At 40.0% G+C, this 20,559-nt stretch overlaps 2 protein-coding genes and 1 non-coding gene across 3 annotated transcripts in view; 2 read left to right on the forward strand and 1 right to left on the reverse strand.

Moving 5' to 3' along the window:
* LOC126926277 (fatty acyl-CoA reductase 1-like) overlaps nucleotides 1-17,298 on the forward strand; it is a 40,424-nt gene extending 23,126 nt beyond the window's left edge. Inside the window, exon 6 of the mRNA XM_050742550.1 lies at nucleotides 17,019-17,298. Within this exon, the coding sequence (XP_050598507.1) occupies nucleotides 17,019-17,283 (265 nt within the window). The 3' untranslated portion in view covers nucleotides 17,284-17,298. The remainder of the gene's footprint in view (nucleotides 1-17,018) is intronic.
* Nucleotides 2,046-2,164, reverse strand: LOC126926392 (5S ribosomal RNA). The gene has a single exon (XR_007714528.1). It is a non-coding gene; the product is annotated as a 5S ribosomal RNA (ribosomal RNA).
* The window catches only part of LOC126926273 (fatty acyl-CoA reductase 1-like), a 285,326-nt gene continuing 277,453 nt past the window's right edge, over nucleotides 12,687-20,559 (forward strand). Inside the window, exon 1 of the mRNA XM_050742546.1 lies at nucleotides 12,687-12,848. The gene's annotated coding sequence lies outside the window, so the exon portion shown is untranslated. The remainder of the gene's footprint in view (nucleotides 12,849-20,559) is intronic.

Consider the following 20,559-nt stretch of genomic DNA (forward strand, 5'->3'; position numbering starts at 1 on the left):
ACTTTCTAATACTTGAAACACAGACCGAAACTCCCAGGTGCAATTACAAAAAGACAGTTTGGAAAAAGTAAAAAATAGGAATAGGATAAAAGGAAAAAGTAATAAATACAACTATTCTTACGACAAAAGAGAAGACTTAGAATTCCTAAGATACCTACTATACAAAGTAAAATCGCAACTGAAACAAGAATTCCCAAAATCTAAACTCAATACTGGACAAACAAAATAAGAAATATCTCCAAAAACGATTCTGCTAGCATGTTCCCGCATATAAATCAAATTTCCAGACCAAAAGAACAAAACTCCCTCGTCCAAGAAGCAGGTATAGACAACACCAACAAAGACACCGAGGATAACGTCACGTAAATTTGAGGCTTAGATGATAAAAACAAGAAGATTGAGCCGTAGCACAACTATTAACTTTTCTTTTATCAAACCTTATGATGAATTCTGTAATCACAATGGAATACACACTGAATTGACACGTATAAATCACAATTCACTCCACAACTTTATATAGAACCTATTTACACTGATGCGTATGTATAAATTAAGTACGCGATTGGTCTGAGCGTAGAAACTCGGTAAAAGATGTTGACTATTCTAAAGATAGAGAATATGTGAAGTTTAGTGACAATGTTGTGGCAGAGAAAAGCCAGTGATGGGTGTGTCTAAGAACACGAGATGAGCTGATTCGTTAAGGACAATTTTGACTTGGAAAGTGAGGGCAATAGACACTGCTTTTGATTGGGTAAGAAGAAGGTTGGTGGACTAGGAAGGGTCTCAGCCGCCCTCGAGAGTGTGACGTCAATCCAGATTAGAGGCCAGATGTGTGCAGGTCCCCACCGTGTACCCTCAATAGCGGGAAAGCTGGTTTTCCCCATGAACAATGTCACCTAGGAGCCATGTTGGTAGGAGGCTTCCTCCTCCACTCTTCATTTTTTAACGTGGGCTATAACCAATTGGCATCGGGAATCGTTACCCTCACTTTCCAAGGGTACACCCACACCGAGCTTTCCTCCGTGATGATACGAGAACAGCTCGAAACTGAAACTACAAACTCTCATCAGTAAACATCTTTCAGATCAGTCGCGTAAACTGCACTTATAAAGTTGTGTTATTTAACACTAGGTTTACGGGCGTTTCGTATATACCTATCTCTACGGGACCCGTCAAATTGACGGGTAAACGAAAATACGCATTTTTGATTAAAAAATCGATTTATTCAAATTAAGTCTGAAAGGAACAATATTAGGCTTCACATTTAAATAAATTATTAATAAATAAAACGTCTTTTTTTAAATTATCACTAAAAAAATAACAATAACATTGAAACGACCCGCCAATTTGTCGGATATTGAACTTCGAAATGAAATATCTCAAAAACCATAGCATTAATTTTAACCATTTTGCATCGTAAATTAATCATTTCATTTAAAGAATTTATGCACAAAATTATTTTTTCTTAGGCTTTCTAATTTTTAAATCTACCTAATTTTCTATCTAATCTATCTAATTTTTGTAGTATACCTATATCTACGGGACCCGTCAAATTGACGGGTAAACGAAAATACGCATTTTTTTATTAAATCGATTTATTCAAATTATGTCTGAAAGGAACAATATTAGGCTTCACGTTTAAATAAATTATTAATAAATAAAAAGTCTTTTGTTCTTAATTATCACGAAAATGATAACAATAATATTAGCGCTGTAGGGTAATCATATTTATTGATTAGTTAATATTTTTGGTTTATTTGAAGTTAATCTTAATATTTTTTTATAGTGTGATATCGTTCGACTATATCTTTATTTAGTCATAACTGATGGTGTAACATTTTAATTAATTTTAAAACCATTAAATTGATGCATTTTATTCCGTACTGCACTTTATAAAAGCAGAAAAAGGGTCGCAATTAATTGGGAACAATTCCAGGTAAATAATAATTGATAATAACAACAATAACAACAACAAAAACGCGTTGCTAAAGTAAAAAAGGGAGATCTGCCCGTTCGGTTGGCTAAGTGTTAAAAAAAGTAAAAAAAGCCAACACCACACGGAGTTCCCAAGCGGTCACCCATCTAAGTACTACCCGTGCCCAGCGCTGCTTGACTTTCGTGATCGGACGAGAACGAGTATTTTCAACGCGGTATGAGCGTTGGCTGAAGTAGTTAGTTTTGTTATTTCATGTTACCGAATAGAGAAAATATTGAAGAAAACATACGTGTATGTATGAGAGAAAATGGTATTTTTAGACGTGCATTCGGATATATAAAATCTATTCTGACTTCGTTTCCCAGACAATGAATTGTGAAGTTTCGTCATGTACGTACGCGTATAGTTAAAAAGTAGCGAATCAAGTGGACGGAACTTTATAATTGATTTTCCAGAAAACCAAGTCTTGCGTCAAAACTTGTTACTTCATCGTCGACATATTTTTGTATAGGAAATCAGGCCCTTTCGTCCTGCACCATCATAATACTCTAATTTTCTCACCTACTTCAATTTCGAAACTATTCAGTTTCACTGGATTACGTATAATTACCAACAGCAAAATACTAATGTCGCGGCACTCGTCTACGAAACTTTCCACGGCTTCGCGACACAAAGAGCTATACCGTTGTAACGTAAATTACGTCTGTTCTGTCGCGTAACACATCTGCACGCCATCCCGCGCGGCTTGCCAACCAACGGTCTACCTGCCGTCCTTCTAACACTCCATAGGTCCAAGGACCCACTATAAAGTTGCAATTCTAGCTGCATTGTTCGCACACATGGTCTAAGCACATCTGTTTGCCAGAAAAGACTTTCTAATTCCAGAAGAGTTTTCGGCCGGTTTTTAGAAAGGTCCTTGGGTTTATTATGTGCTCTTAAGAATTACGAAGAAAGCGGAGATATACCTAACGAAAAATCTGAGTTTCCCTGTAAACAATGTCGCCTAGGACCCAAGTTGGTAGGAGGTTTCTTCCTCCTCTCTTCCTTCCTAACATTGGTCCCAACCAATCGACATCGCGGATTGTTGCCCTCACTTTACTAACTAAAAATGTAAGCAACGAATCCGCGTTCTTCGTTCAAAGAGCACACCCATACCAAGCTTTCCTCCGTATTCACATTAGAATAAGCTTCAGAGTTTTCCATCGTCTCTCACGGTGACTAGAGTTCCTGCATAACTCTCACCGTTCCTATATCTCTCAGAGTTTCCTACCACTGTCAAAGATCTAACACCTAACTTGTAACATTAAGTCTCATACCGTGCTACGTTCATATCTATATTATTGCAGCGTGATAAGTCATTAAGTGTTTATATCTACTCAATCGTGTATACTAAGTGTTGGAAATATATATTTTAACTCTGTGAGCCACAGTGTTATCATACCTGAATCACCCCTATTATCTTAATCGAAATACGGGGATCGAACTATTCGTGGTGTCGATCATTCTAATCGTAACGGGAATTTACGACTCCCGTTGACGCATATTCTAACGACCGCGTCTCCCCGCGATAGCTCGAAAATACAACGTCAGAGACCAGGACACACACACCGCGGGCAGGATGGTGTCACGATCGGCATACTTCGAACCCGATGGACCGATGAGGGAGACACATGGCGGCCTTGGCGACAATGTATATCGCCGAAGTGCCTAAATGTTCATCTATGTCCTAACGGTCCTTCCACCAAATGTTCTAGAAGCGTAGCAACGGTCACGTACGCCTACAGGGTAGTGGGGATAATGAGGGATGACAAACAAAGAAGGAATAGATGTCACCGAAAGTAAAAAATATTGTAAGAGCCTCAGTCTCGAACGGTCATGCCTAGAGCTCAGAAGTGTCTTATAAGTGTATAAACGAGGAAAAAATAAAGTTTTCTTCTTGCTTTTAAATTTCTTTTTATTTTACGTGACACTAGCGTGTAACCAAACAGCGTGAATCCATAATTTTATAGAATATTGTATATGGTAGCGTGTGTCATCTTCAGTGTGTATCTAGCCGCATTGTGCAGTACTAGCCCAACCAGAACAATCAGAACCATAAGCTTGAACGCTGTCATTCCTCCTCTAATACTACTAAAGTACTCGAAAAATACAACTGCTAATCAAATATCTCGTCTCTCTGGAGGTATGCAAGTATGCACATACGCATCAATACTGTTGACTTCCATTGATACTTCTTTAATAAGAACTTTATCGAACGAACGTTTATTAAAAGTAGAGGGCGCTGAAATGAGTGTCGAGTTTCTAAGACAGTCAGATGGGGCCACAAAAATGCAAAAGGTACTTTATCTTTTCTTATCTTGTCTATTTTTGTGTCTATCTATTTGTCTGCCTGACTTCGTTATCATCTGACTATTTTCTCTTTTCACTCGTTAGGTGGCACCGTTTTACCTTTCCTTGTCATATTAATTTTTCTCGTACCGGTCTGCCGTTTGTATTTATCGCTTCCACGTTGATCGTTTATCGCCTTAATTTCTTATTTCTCTGAACAGTTTCAACTTACTTACAGATTGCCTTTTCTCTCACTTTCTTTCTGTGACTTTACTTTCTCGGATTAATCACATCTTCCTCTTATCCTTTTAGTACCACTTCATCTTTTTCATTAAACCATGAAAATTACAATTTTATCTTTTCTCCCTTATTAAGACGTGCTATTTCCACACTTACCAGCACGTAACCCTCAATGTTAAAAATAGATTTAATCTTTTCCTAATTAAATATACATACAAATATTGTTTTGAACTATACAAGTTATGTCTATTTCATATTTTGGGGAAAATATTTCTTTCAAATATAAATTAAATATTTATTTAATACTTGAAAAAGAATATTATTTTGTCGTATATAAAAGAAATATTTATATGAATAGTTTATTTTAGCCTCCAGGCCATAAAATCTGTGCTTACTATTCATATTCATCCATTTACATGCATATCCCTAAGTTGACACTAAAACTTATACTTTTGAGGTGATGAGGCGCGATAGGTATAGAAGAATCACTCGATGTTATTTAACAATAACTGTTTTATTTGCTTGTGTTCGTGGTATACACTAGCGCGGTGAAAACACGGTACAATTATCGGTTCGGGATTACAAGTTCAAACTCGGCGCGGTACTTTACGCGGTGGTTCGAGTCGAGACGATTGCACAGATGTTTAGAGATTCAGATTCGCTATTCAGATAGGCGTCTTCCAACTTGCTTCGCGTCTCGCGATAGAACAGAATGAATTTGTGACGCGATGATGCTCCTTAGGAAAACTGTGTTTGGGTGTGTCTAAGGATACGGGATCATCGGATTCGTTAAGAAAAGTGTTGGTTCAGAGAGCGAGGGAAATGGACGTCGCTGTTAATTGGCTAAATTGTGAGTTGGTGGTTGGAAAGGGATGGTAACTGCCCTTGAGAGAGAGTTGCTAGCGAGGAGCGTCGTACGTGAGAAAAAGCAGATTTCCCGTAGTAGGTGGTATGTGTAGGGACTATTGAGACAAAGACTATTTGTCCCTTTAGAGAATCTTAGCTGCATGAATCCCAAGATTTATAGCGGGTCCTTAGGCTCGACGTAAATATTCGGCGAGAATGTATCGACATCTGGCAATCATCTCGTTCGAAGGGTAGAGTCTTTGTGTAGCGAGGCACGAGACAGAAACCGTTGGAAAGTTTGCTGTCGAGTGCCGCTACACTTTAGTTTTCGAAAAAAGAGAAATTTTTAAAAATACTGGAACAAATACAAAACTGTTATGTCCAGCAAACATAACCCATATTCCATCTCTCGGTCAAGATGGCCACCAGATGTCTAAATCTCCTCAGTCGGAGCTCGCAATAATCCTAAGTAACTGTCATAAATTTGAGCATTTTTTACAATCAAGCCCTTAAGACCACACAAGCATCTTTTAAGTCAAACACAGGAAAGCAGTCTTTCTTCATGTACAATGCCACTCGCCAACGATCTTTGTAAAAAATCTGGGTTACTCGCGCCGGTGATTGTTCGGGCCAAGATGCTACTTCAACGAATATGGACGTCCAAAATCGATTGGGATGAATCGCTTCCGATCGATTTACATACAGAGTAGGATAAGTACTACTCCCAATTATCAGTATTAAACAATATCAGGTTCCAACGCAAGGCAATAATCAAATCCGCGACGGAAATTGAACTGCACGGTTTCTGCGATGCCAGCGAGAAGGCTTACGGAGCCTGTGTTTATCTCCGCACCCTTAACTCTAACGGCCGTGTTTGGATTCAACTTCTAACCGCGAAATCAAAAGTCGCCCCGCTCAAGTACCACACCATTCCTCGGCCCGAGCTAAGCGGAGCACTTCTCCTTACGTCCCTGATGTCAACAATACAGCAGGCTCTATTGCATAAAATAACTCGCACGGTCTATTGGACCGATTCCACTATCGTCCTCCACTGGATCAATTCGTCACCTCATATCCTCAAAACATTCGTCGCGAACAGAGTCTCCGAAATTCAAACAAAAATCAATATCCGCGATTGGCGCCACGTTCCTACTCACGACAATCCCGCGGATCTGATATCGCGCGGCCAAACGCCCGAGGAGTTTCTGCGCCCTAACATTTGGCAGCACGGTCCTGCATGGCTACAACAATCGGAAGACTGTTGGCCGACATGGACTTTAACACCGCAGATTGAATTACTGGAACAGAGAGGGGCGACTTGTCTGACCGCGACCCCCGCCGATTGCAGTTTGTTGCAAAGATATTCGTCCTGGCCCAAGTTGATACGAATCATTGCTCGTTGCCTCCGTTGGAAACGAAAGCAGAATCGAGCGACACCCCTAACCGTTACTGAATTACGCATAACTCACGACGAGCTAGTAAAATTGTTACAAAATATCCATTTCTCCGAGGAAATTCGTACACTCCAAAAGGATCGAAACGCTGCGATAAAAGGAAAACTCACGCGACTCAACCCGTTCATAAACAAGGAAGGAATACTGCGAGTCGGGGGTCGACTCAGTCAGTCGTCGATGACCTTCGACCAGAAACATCCGATTATATTACCAAAGTCATCCATTACAACGCGCATCATCGAACACGAACGCAAGATTCACATGCATTCCGGAACACAGGCTACGTTATACGCAGTAAGACAACGGTACTGGCCCGTCGACGGCCGAAGTCAAGTATGGCGCACGATCAAAAGCTGCGTCCGTTGCTGCCGCGCTCAACCACCGCCGGTAGACTACGTGATGGGTAACTTACCGGAGACGCGAGTAATGGAATCTCGCCCGTTCACAAACGTCGGCGTCGATTATTGCGGACCGTTTTATATCAAAGAGAAACGAGAACCAAACCGCCGTCAGATCAAAGTCTACGTGGCCATCTTTATATGCCTAGCAGTTAAGGCGGTATATATTGAACTCGTTGGCGATCTCACGAGCGAAGCCTTCATCGCCGCTCTCCGTAGATTTATCGCTCGACGAGGGTTTTGCTCCACCATCCATTCTAATAATGGCACCAACTTCATCGGCGCAAACAACGAGTTACGAGAGCTTCCTTATCTCTTACAATCGGACGACCACAACGAAAAAGTAAACGCGTTCTTAGCCAATAAGCAAATTGAATGGCGCTTTATCCCCCCTCATTCCCCGCATTTCAGTGGACTATGGGAAGCAGCGGTGAAATCGTTCAAACGCCATCTTAAACGCGTCGTCGGTAACGAATTGTTCACATTCGAACAGTTTAATACACTTATTATAGAAATAGAATCTATTCTCAACTCGCGACCATTAACTCCAATATCCACCGACCCAAACGATCTTTTAGTCCTCGCTCCCGGGCATTTCCTCATTGGCGATTCACTAATCAGTTTGCGTGAGTGAAATTTCAGAGACATTCCATCCAACCGGCTCTCCAGGTGGCAACATATCCAGCAACTGAAACAACATTTTTGGAACCGTTGGCATAAGGAGTATCTGAACGAGCTGATCATCCGCAACAAATGGAGCAAGGGTGGACACAACATTCAGGAAGGCACAATCGTCATCCTCAGAGAGGACAACGTGCCCTCAATGCAATGGCCTCTGGGTCGAGTTATCAAGGTCCATCCAGGTGCCGATGGCGTCATCCGGACAGCTACAGTTCAGACGGCAACGAGCATTTTGGATCGGGGCTGGATTTTGGATCAAAAGGCTTGTCCCATTGCCAATTCAACCCGATCTCGAGAAACCCGAACAACCAACGATCGAGACGAAATAAGCTCGGACTCTCAAATAATACCATATCTCGATATTTTTGATCGGTACCCTCTCAACGGGGGGAGGATGTTACGGTTTGCCGATCATCTTTCAAATGAAGCATTCAAGTAAACTTTAATTTGTGGCGGCATCGACCACGGAACTTTCCAATACTTCGCGATACAAAGAGCTATGCCGTCAAAGCGCAATACCGACGTGCCCAATCTACCATCGATATCTCTATGTTTCTTTCGTCGAATTCTCAGAAGAACGCATACGCGGCGACCGCCGCGGTACATCTAATAAACACACGTGTGGTAGGGATATCGAGGGGCGACAAAGGAAAGACTCCGTGGTTTCGAACAAACATATCAATTGGTCTTTCTCAAGCTGCGAAGTACGACAGGTCTCGCTATAAGCAAACCATTAACCAAACCTTGATTGTTACATTTTTGTTCTGAATTGTTGATCGTTGATTGTAATTGTTGTTTCGTTATTTTTTATTAAACTTTTATTCACAAAATCCAGTGCAGTTTTCCGTATGCACTCATTCCAACCACCTCTATTCTCACTATAGAAATAGGGGATCAATCAGTTCGTCGCGTCGATTGTTTAATCGTAACGAGAATTTACGACTCTCGTCGACGCGTTATCTCGCGATCGCGTCTCTCCGCGAACGGTTGAAACAGTTACTACATGATATGTGTATCTGCAAGTCAATGATATAAATATGTATATTAACTTGTTTAATTTGTTTGCTAATGTTTAGGTGTTAATGAGAAAGATAAAAACATAAATGTGTATAGAACGGAATAATTTATTCTTTATTTGTAACTGTGTTGGCATAAATATCAATAACTTACAGTTAACTAACATACGGAAATTAGTCGAAGTATGCAAACAGAGATGGCATATATGATAAACAGTGGAATATAAAATGAAGAACGAGGTATGAAAAAGTATGAGGTAATTAAAAAAGTTTTCTGCTTCCCGCAATACAATGATATTCTGTAATTATTCATAAACCTATTTTGGTGAAATTTAAAATTGTTGCAACATTCTGAACAACTTTTTCCTATACATATAACCGTCGCTCGACCTTAGCTAGAGAGATAGTGAAAACAATTAAGACCTCGAATTTACCGTTCGGAGTATTCTTAACAGGCTTGGTAATTTTACAATTAACAGAATAAAATATTTTTTAGCAGTATCACACATTTCTTTCGTAGCTGCATCTGCAAACACGCTGGATGGCATTGTCCACTATTGCTAAACTCTTTTGGCGAATTCTGATAGTGCTAACCAGCTTATTACAAGCGGTTGAAGCACTTTCTTGCGCGTTGCTTTCACAAAGTACTCAGTTTTTTCTAATGGACTTTGTCCTTTTGCATCATTTTTTCTCGAATAATAGCTACAAATTAAATGTAGAAGCTTCTCGATATTTATCAACAAAGATTCGCATACATGGTATGTAGCTAAACGTTTGCAACGGCAAATGCATGGGAAGACAGCAACTTTCGTATTATCTCGCAATAAGCGAAAAATTCATGAGGTCTGTTCCTCCAGCATTATGTTTCAGTAATTCATGCGAACTCCAACTACGTTCTTTATACGGTGGTTATTTTTATCTAATAAACGCCACAAACTATTTGTATAAATTTTGTGATGTACTATCATTAATACGCAACAGATCTGATAAATATTTTTGTATTTGCCTGTCGTGTATGTACATATCTCAGGAAAATACATAAATTTTTAATTTCTGATACGTTTACGCTTTCGTCAATTAACACCGTAAAGAATTCATTCTTTAATATGTTCATAGTTTTTAAGACTATCGTCCCATTAATGACGTTTTTTTGTTACAACAGAAATGTTTGGTCTTTTTAAAGTCATGCGTTTGATTATGTCGCTGTCTTGTAATGTCATTTGTGTCATTTCGATGTGATGGTTAAACGAATTGCAGCTCCTTCTGTGTTCCGTAATATTTGACGAAGTAACAACTTTTTTTTTTACGTGGAAGAAATCCGTACGGACACCAGGTCACTATTGGGGGGGGGGGGGGAGCGGCGTGGTAGTGCCGGACTCCAACCGACTAAAACCTCCACGATGACCGACCCAGCTGCGGTCGGAAGAGCCCTGGGAACCGGTGCGAGCGACACACCGGGCCCCTCCAGCGCACAGAATGCATCGTCTCCGGAGCCGCCGGCAGTCTGGTTCCCCTACCGGACTGCCTGGCGTTCCCAAGGCGCTGATCTATCAGCACCTAACTTTGACCCTTACCGGGGGGTACCAGCGGCGTCTGCCGCGCCCCCGCCGGTCGATCCTCTCAGGGTGGGAGCTCCGCACCCTCGCTCTCTCCGCTGAAATCTTTCGAAGCATAACCTGCTCACAGAAGGAGGTCACGGCCCTTCTCCCTCTCTCGCTCGCCAACAGTGCCGCGAGGATCGCCGGCGGCGAGAGGTCCCACCCGATTTCCGCGATGAGATCGCGGTGCGGCCGCGCCCACGCCGGACAGAACTCCAACGTGTGCTGCGCCGAATCCACGCTCGCATCGCAGTGGTGGCAACGCGCGGTCGCTTCCTTCCTGATTCGGTGCAAGTATTCGCCAAAGCACCCGTGCCCGGTGATCACCTGTGTTACCCTGTAAGTCAGGGTAGTCAGGGTCTTACGAAGCAAGACCAGCCTCGCCGTCCACCATGCCCGGGGGTAGACTCCCTCCCTCGGACATCTCGTGTAGGGGCGCCGAAGTTTGGGAGCCATGATCCCCATCACTTCCCCCCAGATCCGGCCCAGGATTCCATTCGGGCCCGGCGCCACGTCGTGGGAGGCCATTCTTCTGGTCGCCTCTCACGGCTCTTCCTCCGTGACTTCCCAGTCATCTGTCCATTTTACAGTCCATGTTGTTTCCCGCGACTGATCTGCTGCACTGTCCTCTTGCAGGGGTGAAAACGTCCTAATAATCTGCAGCAGCAGCGCAGGTTCTATCTCCGTCGTTATCAGAGGGCCCGTAGCGCGAAGTTTTTACGTAACCGTCTTGTATGGCCTTCGCCATAGGTCACACTCGACTACTTCGACTAGTTCCGACCATGCACGGTCATTCGCGATCTTGATCTCCTTCTGTAACGAGCGCCGTAGTACGTGGTACGCTTGGTAGAACAGGAAGACTTCTCCCTCGTCTCGTCGTCGTCAGCGATGGGCCCTCAGATACCGTCCTCGGGTCCAGACGCATCTCGCCCTCAGTTCTGCGATGTCGGGATTCCACTAGTAGACTGCTCTGCTTTGCACTGTGTCCGGTATGGCTCCTATGTCGTCCGTAGTAGATGTTCTCATTTCTTCGGCCAGGTCCGTGGGGAGATCGGGAAATCCGCCGGCCTTCCTTTCCTTCGCACGGGGCGCTTCGACTGCGGCGGTCTCTCTTCCTCCGTTGTTTCCTCCGTCCGTAGGTTCCTCACCTTCACGTTCTGGTGCTGACGTGTGTCGGCTCAGCAGCCAACTATTCACCCCCCTCTCATGGTTTCATCCACCTCTTTATCATTTTCTGCAGTTGTTTGTCCTTTTTCCCCATTGGGTGCGCAAAATGGCCACTTATTTCCGCACTTGCCACTGCCACCAGTACACTGCCACTTTCAAATGGCCCACGGCACGCGCTTTCGGCGCGCTTGCCAATAAGGCTGCGTCCGTGTAGTTCCCCGGGTAACTCGTGTAGCGGCGCTGTTGACAAGAGTCTCAATATGGCTTCCTCACCGTCGTAACCTCACACGCGGTTTTCTTTCGCCTGTCACGTCTTTCCAGACCGAATTTTGTTACTTCTTACACCCACTTTTTTCCACAGGTACTAGCCCTTCACTCTGATTAACTTCCCTGTTCTAATTCTCAAGTTTTTCCAAAGATTTCGATTACGCTCATGGCTCTGTCTTCTCTACTACTGCTCCACGCAAATACCCCAATGGAAATCCATCTACATTTTATCCAATGTAGCGTTAATTCTAGGAAGATACAATGCACATATATTTTTTCCATTTTCTAGATATTTATTATTATTTTCATAACAGGTAGCGAATACATTTTTACTAATTACTTGGAGGATTTGCAAGTATATGTATTTACATTTCATTTGCTAAATATTGCATAACAAATGATGTTATACCATAATTTTGTTAAGGTTATGTACTATACGAATACCTTTTACACTGACTCTGTGTTAGTGCTGTATAACTCCACCAGAATAGATCATCCGTAATTATCAAAAATTGAATTTGTAGTGCAAACATTTCTCTCTTCATCTTTAAGAAGATGAAGTAGTAAGAAGTTATACGCAACTCACTCAGAAGTTATACATAATGCAAGTGTCATTAAAACGCAAGCAGTAGAAGCAGTCAGTGATAAAAAGACAATTTCTGTCAATCTTTCACGATCAAAGATCATTCAAGCCTATTTCTTGTTTGGTTTTGAAGATAAATATATAATTCTAATCATACATGAATAACATTATCCAGTTTCAGTAGTAGGGTGATGTTATTAAAAGCATGAGTGCCTAAAGGAGTATCACATCGAATATCGTTACAGTACTGTGACAGACGTATCGTTATCTACTATCGTGAAGTCGCATTTTTGTTCGATCTTTGGTAAACAACGCGCAGTGGAAATAGTATCAGGTAACAGACGATTGCTTGTTATTCTGTATTCAATTGTGTGTTTAATTAGTGTCATTCATTATTATCAATATCATATATACCAAAAATATCATGGGGCATTAATTACTATAATAGTTTAAATGAAGTTTTTGAATTCCCAAACATTTATTTTATATTTTACATTTGATAAAGCAGCATAGATATATATGTATACAATAACAGATACGTACATATCAATAGATACATACATATGTACACAATTAAATTACAGAATAAATGATATTATAATAAAGATACGAATATAATATGAGATACCTAATATATAAAAATTTTATGTTCTGGTTGATTTCATTGGCCGCTGTGCTCATTTACATTATCACATCTTGCTCATCAGTTTGCAATGACAGTAAAATTTCAACCGGGTAATCTGAAATACAGTAGAGCCTCCTGTATCCGACTCAACAGGGAGGCAGAACAGTTCTGATAATGGTACAATCACTTTAATATGAAATTTCATTTATTGAAACATAGATTAAAATTGAATGACAATTCTTTTAAGTATATATGGATTTCATGTCTTCTTGGCTGCTAAGTCACATAATACTTTCGACATAATTAACTGCGACGAGCTGCAATCTTTTTGTACTCACAGTCATTGAGACTATTTCTCAAATACGTACATTTCAAAACGCATCTCTTCATTATCATTTCATTAGCTGTTTCGCAGTGAAGCCAGTTCATTATATCAGTACATACAGCGTATATCATTCGGCCTTTCCTAACACTATGTATATTTGCAAATTCTACTGCATGTACACCACTTTCGAGTTTCTCCTTTGTTTCGTTTCGATAGCTGGATCGCCATTAGTTTCATACTACTGTCTTATAATCTGAATCTAATAAAGGAAAGGATACATGAACGCTAATAAAATATGTATACAATACATATTTCAAACAAAAGAGGGATTCGTTATAAGGAAATAGTGTGTTCGGATAATACACTATTCCGGTATTAGGATAATCGGATAATGGGTGCTTGGATAAATCCGGACAGGGGGTTAGATACATTTACAGGCTGTTCGGTTCCAGAATTTTGAAGCTAAAATAAGATGGAAATAGAAAACAAAAAATTGCGATTTGTTTTTTACACGAACGATAGATGTGCAACAGCTTTTCTCGTGCAAGTCGTAAAGCTGAAGACTGTGACATTCGATGACGTAAACCAACTTGCGCAACACTTTCTAAAAAAAATAATCGATTATAGATTAAACCTGTTTACCCATTGAAATTATTATTATATTTTAATATTACGGAAATTATTATCTTTTTGCCCTCATAAAATAATAATTAATGCAGAGCGCATATAAAATTTATACAAATTTCACATACGCATTACTGTAAAGATGTAGAAGGAATTCGGAAATACAAATAATTCCCTTTATTTAGCACACAACAGTTATACATATATCTTATACTTTAAAGACCACGAAATCCTACTCGCACGCACGCTTGTTGTCAACCGACTCTTCCAGATACTTCTAACGACTGACTCTTGTCTTTTGTCCCAACTAAGGCCTGGACATCTGACGCTTACACACACATTCACATGTACAGTGTAAATGTATCATGTTCCTAACAATTACGTATTCTCATGGTGCTATTACATGTGGGCGAACACTGACCCGCATGATCTACACACATTTTCCACTCAAATTACTGATCACAGTAAATTACAACACTCATAAGCATACACATAAAATAAAAAATGAAGTCGTCAAATGAAACTACATAAAGATTAAGTATTAATTATGTATCAATTAAGATATCGTTTTATGGAGTAATATGCAATAATACAAATTAATTTATATCCACATGAAAAATTCTATTTCATGCGTTGCACAGTTATTTTACCCTCTTTTAGAACCCTTTTTGGTGAACGATTTCACTGTGTATAAAAAGTGTTTATACATTACACTAGAAGCATCGTTCACATAACGCAATTATTTGATTCATGCAAAACGAAAACATAATTGTTGAATTATGTTTCTTTTTGTGAATATTATCTGTAGACTTCTTTAAAAAGAAATATTAATGAAGTTATCAACTATGATCAGTTTATTACATTATTTAACACATTTATTCACTTACTATTTGTTGGAAATGCTAATCTGTGGCAAATATTAGGATTGAGAGTGTCAAGATCACAAGTCTGAAACATGGATACAATTAATGAAGAAATGAATGAAAATGGAACCGATGAAGGATTGAATAAGATAAATTCTCTCGAGGAATTCTACGGCGGTAGTGGGATCCTTGTAACTGGGGCAACCGGATTCGTAGGAATATGTCTTTTGGAAAAACTGATGCGCGTGTGTCCACGCGTCGCTGCTATTTTTATACTAATCCGTCCAAAAACTAACGAAACGATAGAACAACGATTTAAGAAGCTCATAGATGATCCCGTTCGTACATATTATTCTTGTTCCTTTCAATATTTAAGCCTGTCTGGAGCCAAATTGATTAAATCTCATTTCTGGAATTTTCGTTTTCAGATTTATGATGGCATTAAAGCAAAGAACCCCTCACTTTTTAGCAGAGTTTATCCTGTGAAAGGTGACGTTCGTCTGGCGGATTTAGGTCTTTCGCGAAAAGATAGAAATTTGCTGTTAGAGAAAGTAAACATAGTGTTTCACGTCGCTGCCACTGTGAGATTCAACGAGCCGTTACACGTGGCTGTTAATGTGAATACGAAGGGTACTCTTCGTGTCATCGAGCTTTGGAACGAACTAAAGCATCCGATTAGCTTCGTCCACGTCAGCACAGCCTTTAGTAATGCGAATCTACATGAGATTGAGGAAAAAGTTTATACGTAAGAATAAATTATACGCGAACGTTGTTCCATGGTTTACGAATATTACATTTATAATTATGTCGTGAAGAATACGTTCACTTATTATTAACTTTGCAGCACGGACCTGAAACCTTCAGATGTGATCGATATGTGTGACAAATTCGACGAAACTTCGATAAACCTAATAGAAAAAAGGATTTTAGAATCTTATCCAAACACATATACATTTAGTAAGAATTTAGCAGAGCAGATTGTAGCAAACAAGAGTAAACACCTGTCAGTTGCAATAGTACGGCCAAGCATAATTGGTGCTTCTCTGGAAGAACCATGTCCTGGTTGGATAGAGAATATTTCTGGACTTACAGGTATTTTAATAGATCTTTTTCAATAGTAATTCAATACTCCTTACATTTCACAATATTGGAGTTAATAGCTTTGTTCGTGAGCGGCTAAATGAAAGTCTTTTCGTTAGATGATCCTTATTATTGTTCAAATTTGTTGTCGCTCATTATTACAAGAATCACTTCCTATGTATTTAGCGTTACATTTCTGCTAATCCAAACTCACAAATAATTTATAAACAAATTTAATGTTACCAGGTAGCTTTCTGCTAATCGGCAGAGGATGTGCAACAGCAATACGGGGCAGGAGAGATGCAAGATTGGATTTAGTGCCTGTCGATTTCGTAGTCGATACGATATTATGTACTGCATGGCATGTCACGTTACATAGTGATCATGAAGTTAAAGTTTACAACTGCACGAGTAACGCATGCCCCTTTAAGTAATATTTATTAAGAATATTTTTCACCTAATGTAATTAGATTATTAGAGCATTCCAAAAATTTAAGTTTTTTTAAGTAATGTGGACAATGGAAGCGCACACAAACGTAGAATACAAAAGTCCACTTTCATCTCGTTAATACGTTAATTTAGGAAATTAGTGATGTAATGTAATACTTATTTAATTACATAATATTTCCTGAGATACTCGGATAGTAATAAACTGTACTTTAAGCGTAATTTGATTAATGGTACAAATGTAATTGTTTCAATTCGCAAGATGGGGTCAGATGAGAAATACCATGGTGAAATGTAGTATAGAAACGCCACTGAACGATACATTATGGTACCCGGGTTGTCCAATGATAGCTAATAGATATATTTACAACGTTCTGAGTGTAATTCCGGGTATTTTTCCTGCGTTCGTCATAGATATATTTTTAAGACTTCGAGGTAGTAAACCAATGTGAGTATTCTATCGATTCTCAAACAACGAGAACAATGTTTTTGAGATAATCTCTGTCTTCATCTGTAATAAAAGTAAAACTGATATTTCAGAATGATGAAACTTCTCCAAAATAGCAATAAGCTGTTTGCAGTGGTAGCATATTTCGCCATGTACGAATGGACTTTCCAAAGAGATAACTGTTCCGACATGACGAGAAAAGTGAAAATGTTGAACGACGGCGATATGTTCAAACTAGATTTACAGGATATGGATTGGGAGAAGTATGTTGAAGTTTACCTGATGGGAATTAAGAAATTTATTCTAAAACAAGAGTTTCAGTCAACAGCCCGACAACGATTATCAAGGTGCGTATAAAAGTATCTTCGTATAAGAAAATAGGAACTAATATAAATACATATATTTTTGGTTATTTCAGGTTGTACTGGATACATCAGATCACCAAAATGTCTAGTATAATGATCTTACTACTGATAATATACTGTATCGTGTACTAACTATTTGAACGTTATTTCTTCTGTTTAAACCAGAGGAATATAAATACAATTTTATGAAGAAGGGATTCATCATCCTTTTCATTTTGTCTCTTCATTCGTCTCCTTTCTAAATAAATCCATTTGTGACATTGCTTGTTTTTTCTATGAAATTTTAATAAGAATGCAGGCATTTATACGCACATGATTTCAGAGCTGCAAGCAATTCATCTGCTCACTGAATATGAACATTTTTCCATTATAAGGACAACATTATAATGACAAAATCCTCTATCATCCTTCACCAAACAAAAGTTCCGAGATTGTTCGTTGACAATAATAATTTATCATTAAAAAGTCTACTGAACAATAAATAATGATGATAGAAAATAAATATATTTTAAAATAAGATAGTTCTAAGTAAAACCGTTTTAAGAATCCTTCATTTGCTGTAAAGGCTCACTTTGGTTCTCAAGTTGTTTGCTCATGAACCTTGTAGATGTTTAACCAGTCGGCGTTAAAATATATGATACGATCAACGAAATAGAGGCTAGACGTGACATTCAGGCTGGATAAAATATTATTTCACATAATAAATAGTAGGTAGTTTTCTATTTATGTTAAATTTAAATATCATATAGTATTTCATCTTTTGTGTAAGTATGTGAATATCGCAATGTACAGTGATCAATTATATTGATTATATGTGGTTCATACAAGAATTGCCACGTTTATTAACAGCTCATAAGTTCGTAATGCGTACGTGGTTGTTATGTGAATATGGCTATTTTTTTACGATTTATCTGGGAACAGTCCGGCCACCGCAGTGCGTTTGTGATTTTCCTACGCTGCGTAAACTTGTAAACAAATTGTTCACATGTGTTGAGGTTGACTGATAGAAGAACAAGTGGATGAATTTGTAATAGAAATATTTAAATAAATAAAGGCATCAGTATAAGTACAAGTATTATGTATAAGTTTATGCTGATCCATATCCTCACTCTCATAATGTTACAATACAATAGAATCTTAATAGATGATACTGGTGGTTGTAGTACACATCGTCACCTTTAAACCTAAAATAAATTAAGTAATTGTAATATTGAAAGTATAGAAGCTGATGAATATATTTGTATCGGCACTCGACAGCAAACTTCCCAACGGTTTCTGTCCCGTGGCTCGCTACACAAGGACCATATCCTTCGGACAAGATGATTGCCAGATGTCGATACATTCTTACCGAATATTTTCAGCTAGCCTAAGGACCCGCTATAGATCTTATAGCTAGGCGATGCGTTAGGAGATGTAAATTGTTCCCTTGGCGAATAGGGAGGCCCTGGAAATCAGGAATATTGACACTACTGCCACAAAGGAAGAATTGGCAGAGAACATATCCACTGAACTGAACGTAAAGGAAGAGAGATGGATAAAGGTGAAGTCCCTAAGAATGATGCCGTGAGGAACCCAGCAAGCGCTGGATGTGCTGTCTGCGAGTACTGTTCCCAGGGACAGACCGATGATCAAGATTAAAACGGGATTGACGATTGCCTCGGTGAGGATTCTGCCCAACGTAGTGAGATGCTATAAGTGTCACATGCTGGGGCATACTGCGGCCAGGTGCCCTGGTAGGGAATTGCGCAGGTGATGTGGGGTCAGGGACCACGGCATAAACCAGTGCACGAAGAAACCAAGGTATGATATCTGCCTAAAGGAGAATAGGGAAAGCCTGAGGCACATTACCGGGTCACAGGAGTGCCCTCTAGTGAAAGAGAGGATGAAGAGAGGTAACCCTAGCAGAAGATAAGGATTATAAGAATTAACTTGAATAGGTGTACCAGTATGTCTGCGAAGCTGGAATAGACGTTGTATTCATATCGGTGCCTTATAGGCAGCAAACATATTGGTACAACGACGACAAGGGTGTTGCGTCGTTGTGGGTGACACTCTTCAGAGGGAAACAACCAGAGATTGGTCATTTGACATGAAATCGCAGGAGTCATCGTGGACTACGCGGTTTGCATTGGTTGTTGTTGCTACCCCAATGTAAATATGAAACAGTTTTATAGCTGCGTCCAGGTGTTGGACACTCTGATTCAGGCGACCAAGAGGAGTTACCCAGCAACAATGATCGCCGGAGATTTTAACTCAAAGGCAACCGCATGGGGAGGCTATGTAAATGTAAATGAAATGAAATGGCAGGGGGACCAATCTCCTGAACATGTTCGCGAAGAATGTGATCGTCCCGATCAGGATAAACGAAGATCATAGATTCTGTAAGAACGGAATGAAAAGTTTCCTCGTTATTATTAGTGCCAATAGGGGATTGCCTAAGAAGGATGCAGGTGGGAAGTTATCGAAGGTCTGGTCGGCATCGGACCACAGATACGTCCTGCATAATTTTAGGATTAAAATGACGGAGCATAATGCCGAGAATTTTAAGTATTCGACGAAGAACGCCGATATGGACAAATTTGTTTTAACTGTAGCGGCACTCGACAGCAAACTTCCCAACGGTTCCTGTCTCGTGCCTTGCTACGCAAAGACTCTACCCTTCGAACAAGATGATTGCCAGATGTCGATACATTCTCACCGAATATTTACAGCGAGCCTAAGGACCCGCTATAAATCTTAGGATTCATGCAGCTAAGATTCTCTAAAGGGACAAATAGTCTTTGTTTCAATAGTCCCTACACATACCACCCACTACGGGAAATCTGCTTTTTCTCACGTACGACGCTCCTCGCTAGCAACTCTCTCTCAAGGGCAGTTACCATCCCTTTCCAACCACCAACTCACAATTTAGCCACTTAACAGCGACGTCCATTTCCCTCACTCTCTGAACTAACACTTTTCTTAACGAATCCGATGATCCCGTATCCTTAGACACACCCAAACACAGTTTTCCTAAGGAGCATCATCGCGACACAAATTCATTCTGTTCTATCGCGAGTCGCGAGGCAAGTTGGAAGACGCCTATCTGAATTGTTCGTCCGCAGTCGTACGTAATAGCGAATCTGAATCTCTGGACATCTGTGCAATCGTCTCGACTCGAACCACCGCGTAAAGTATCGCGCCGAGCTTGAACTTGTAATCTCGAACCGATAATTGTACCGTGCTTTCGGCGCGCTAGTGTATACCACGAACACAAGCAAATAAATAG

Source organism: Bombus affinis, chromosome 17, assembly GCF_024516045.1.
Source record: "Bombus affinis isolate iyBomAffi1 chromosome 17, iyBomAffi1.2, whole genome shotgun sequence".
In the NCBI taxonomy this organism is placed as follows: Eukaryota; Metazoa; Arthropoda; class Insecta; order Hymenoptera; family Apidae; genus Bombus; species Bombus affinis.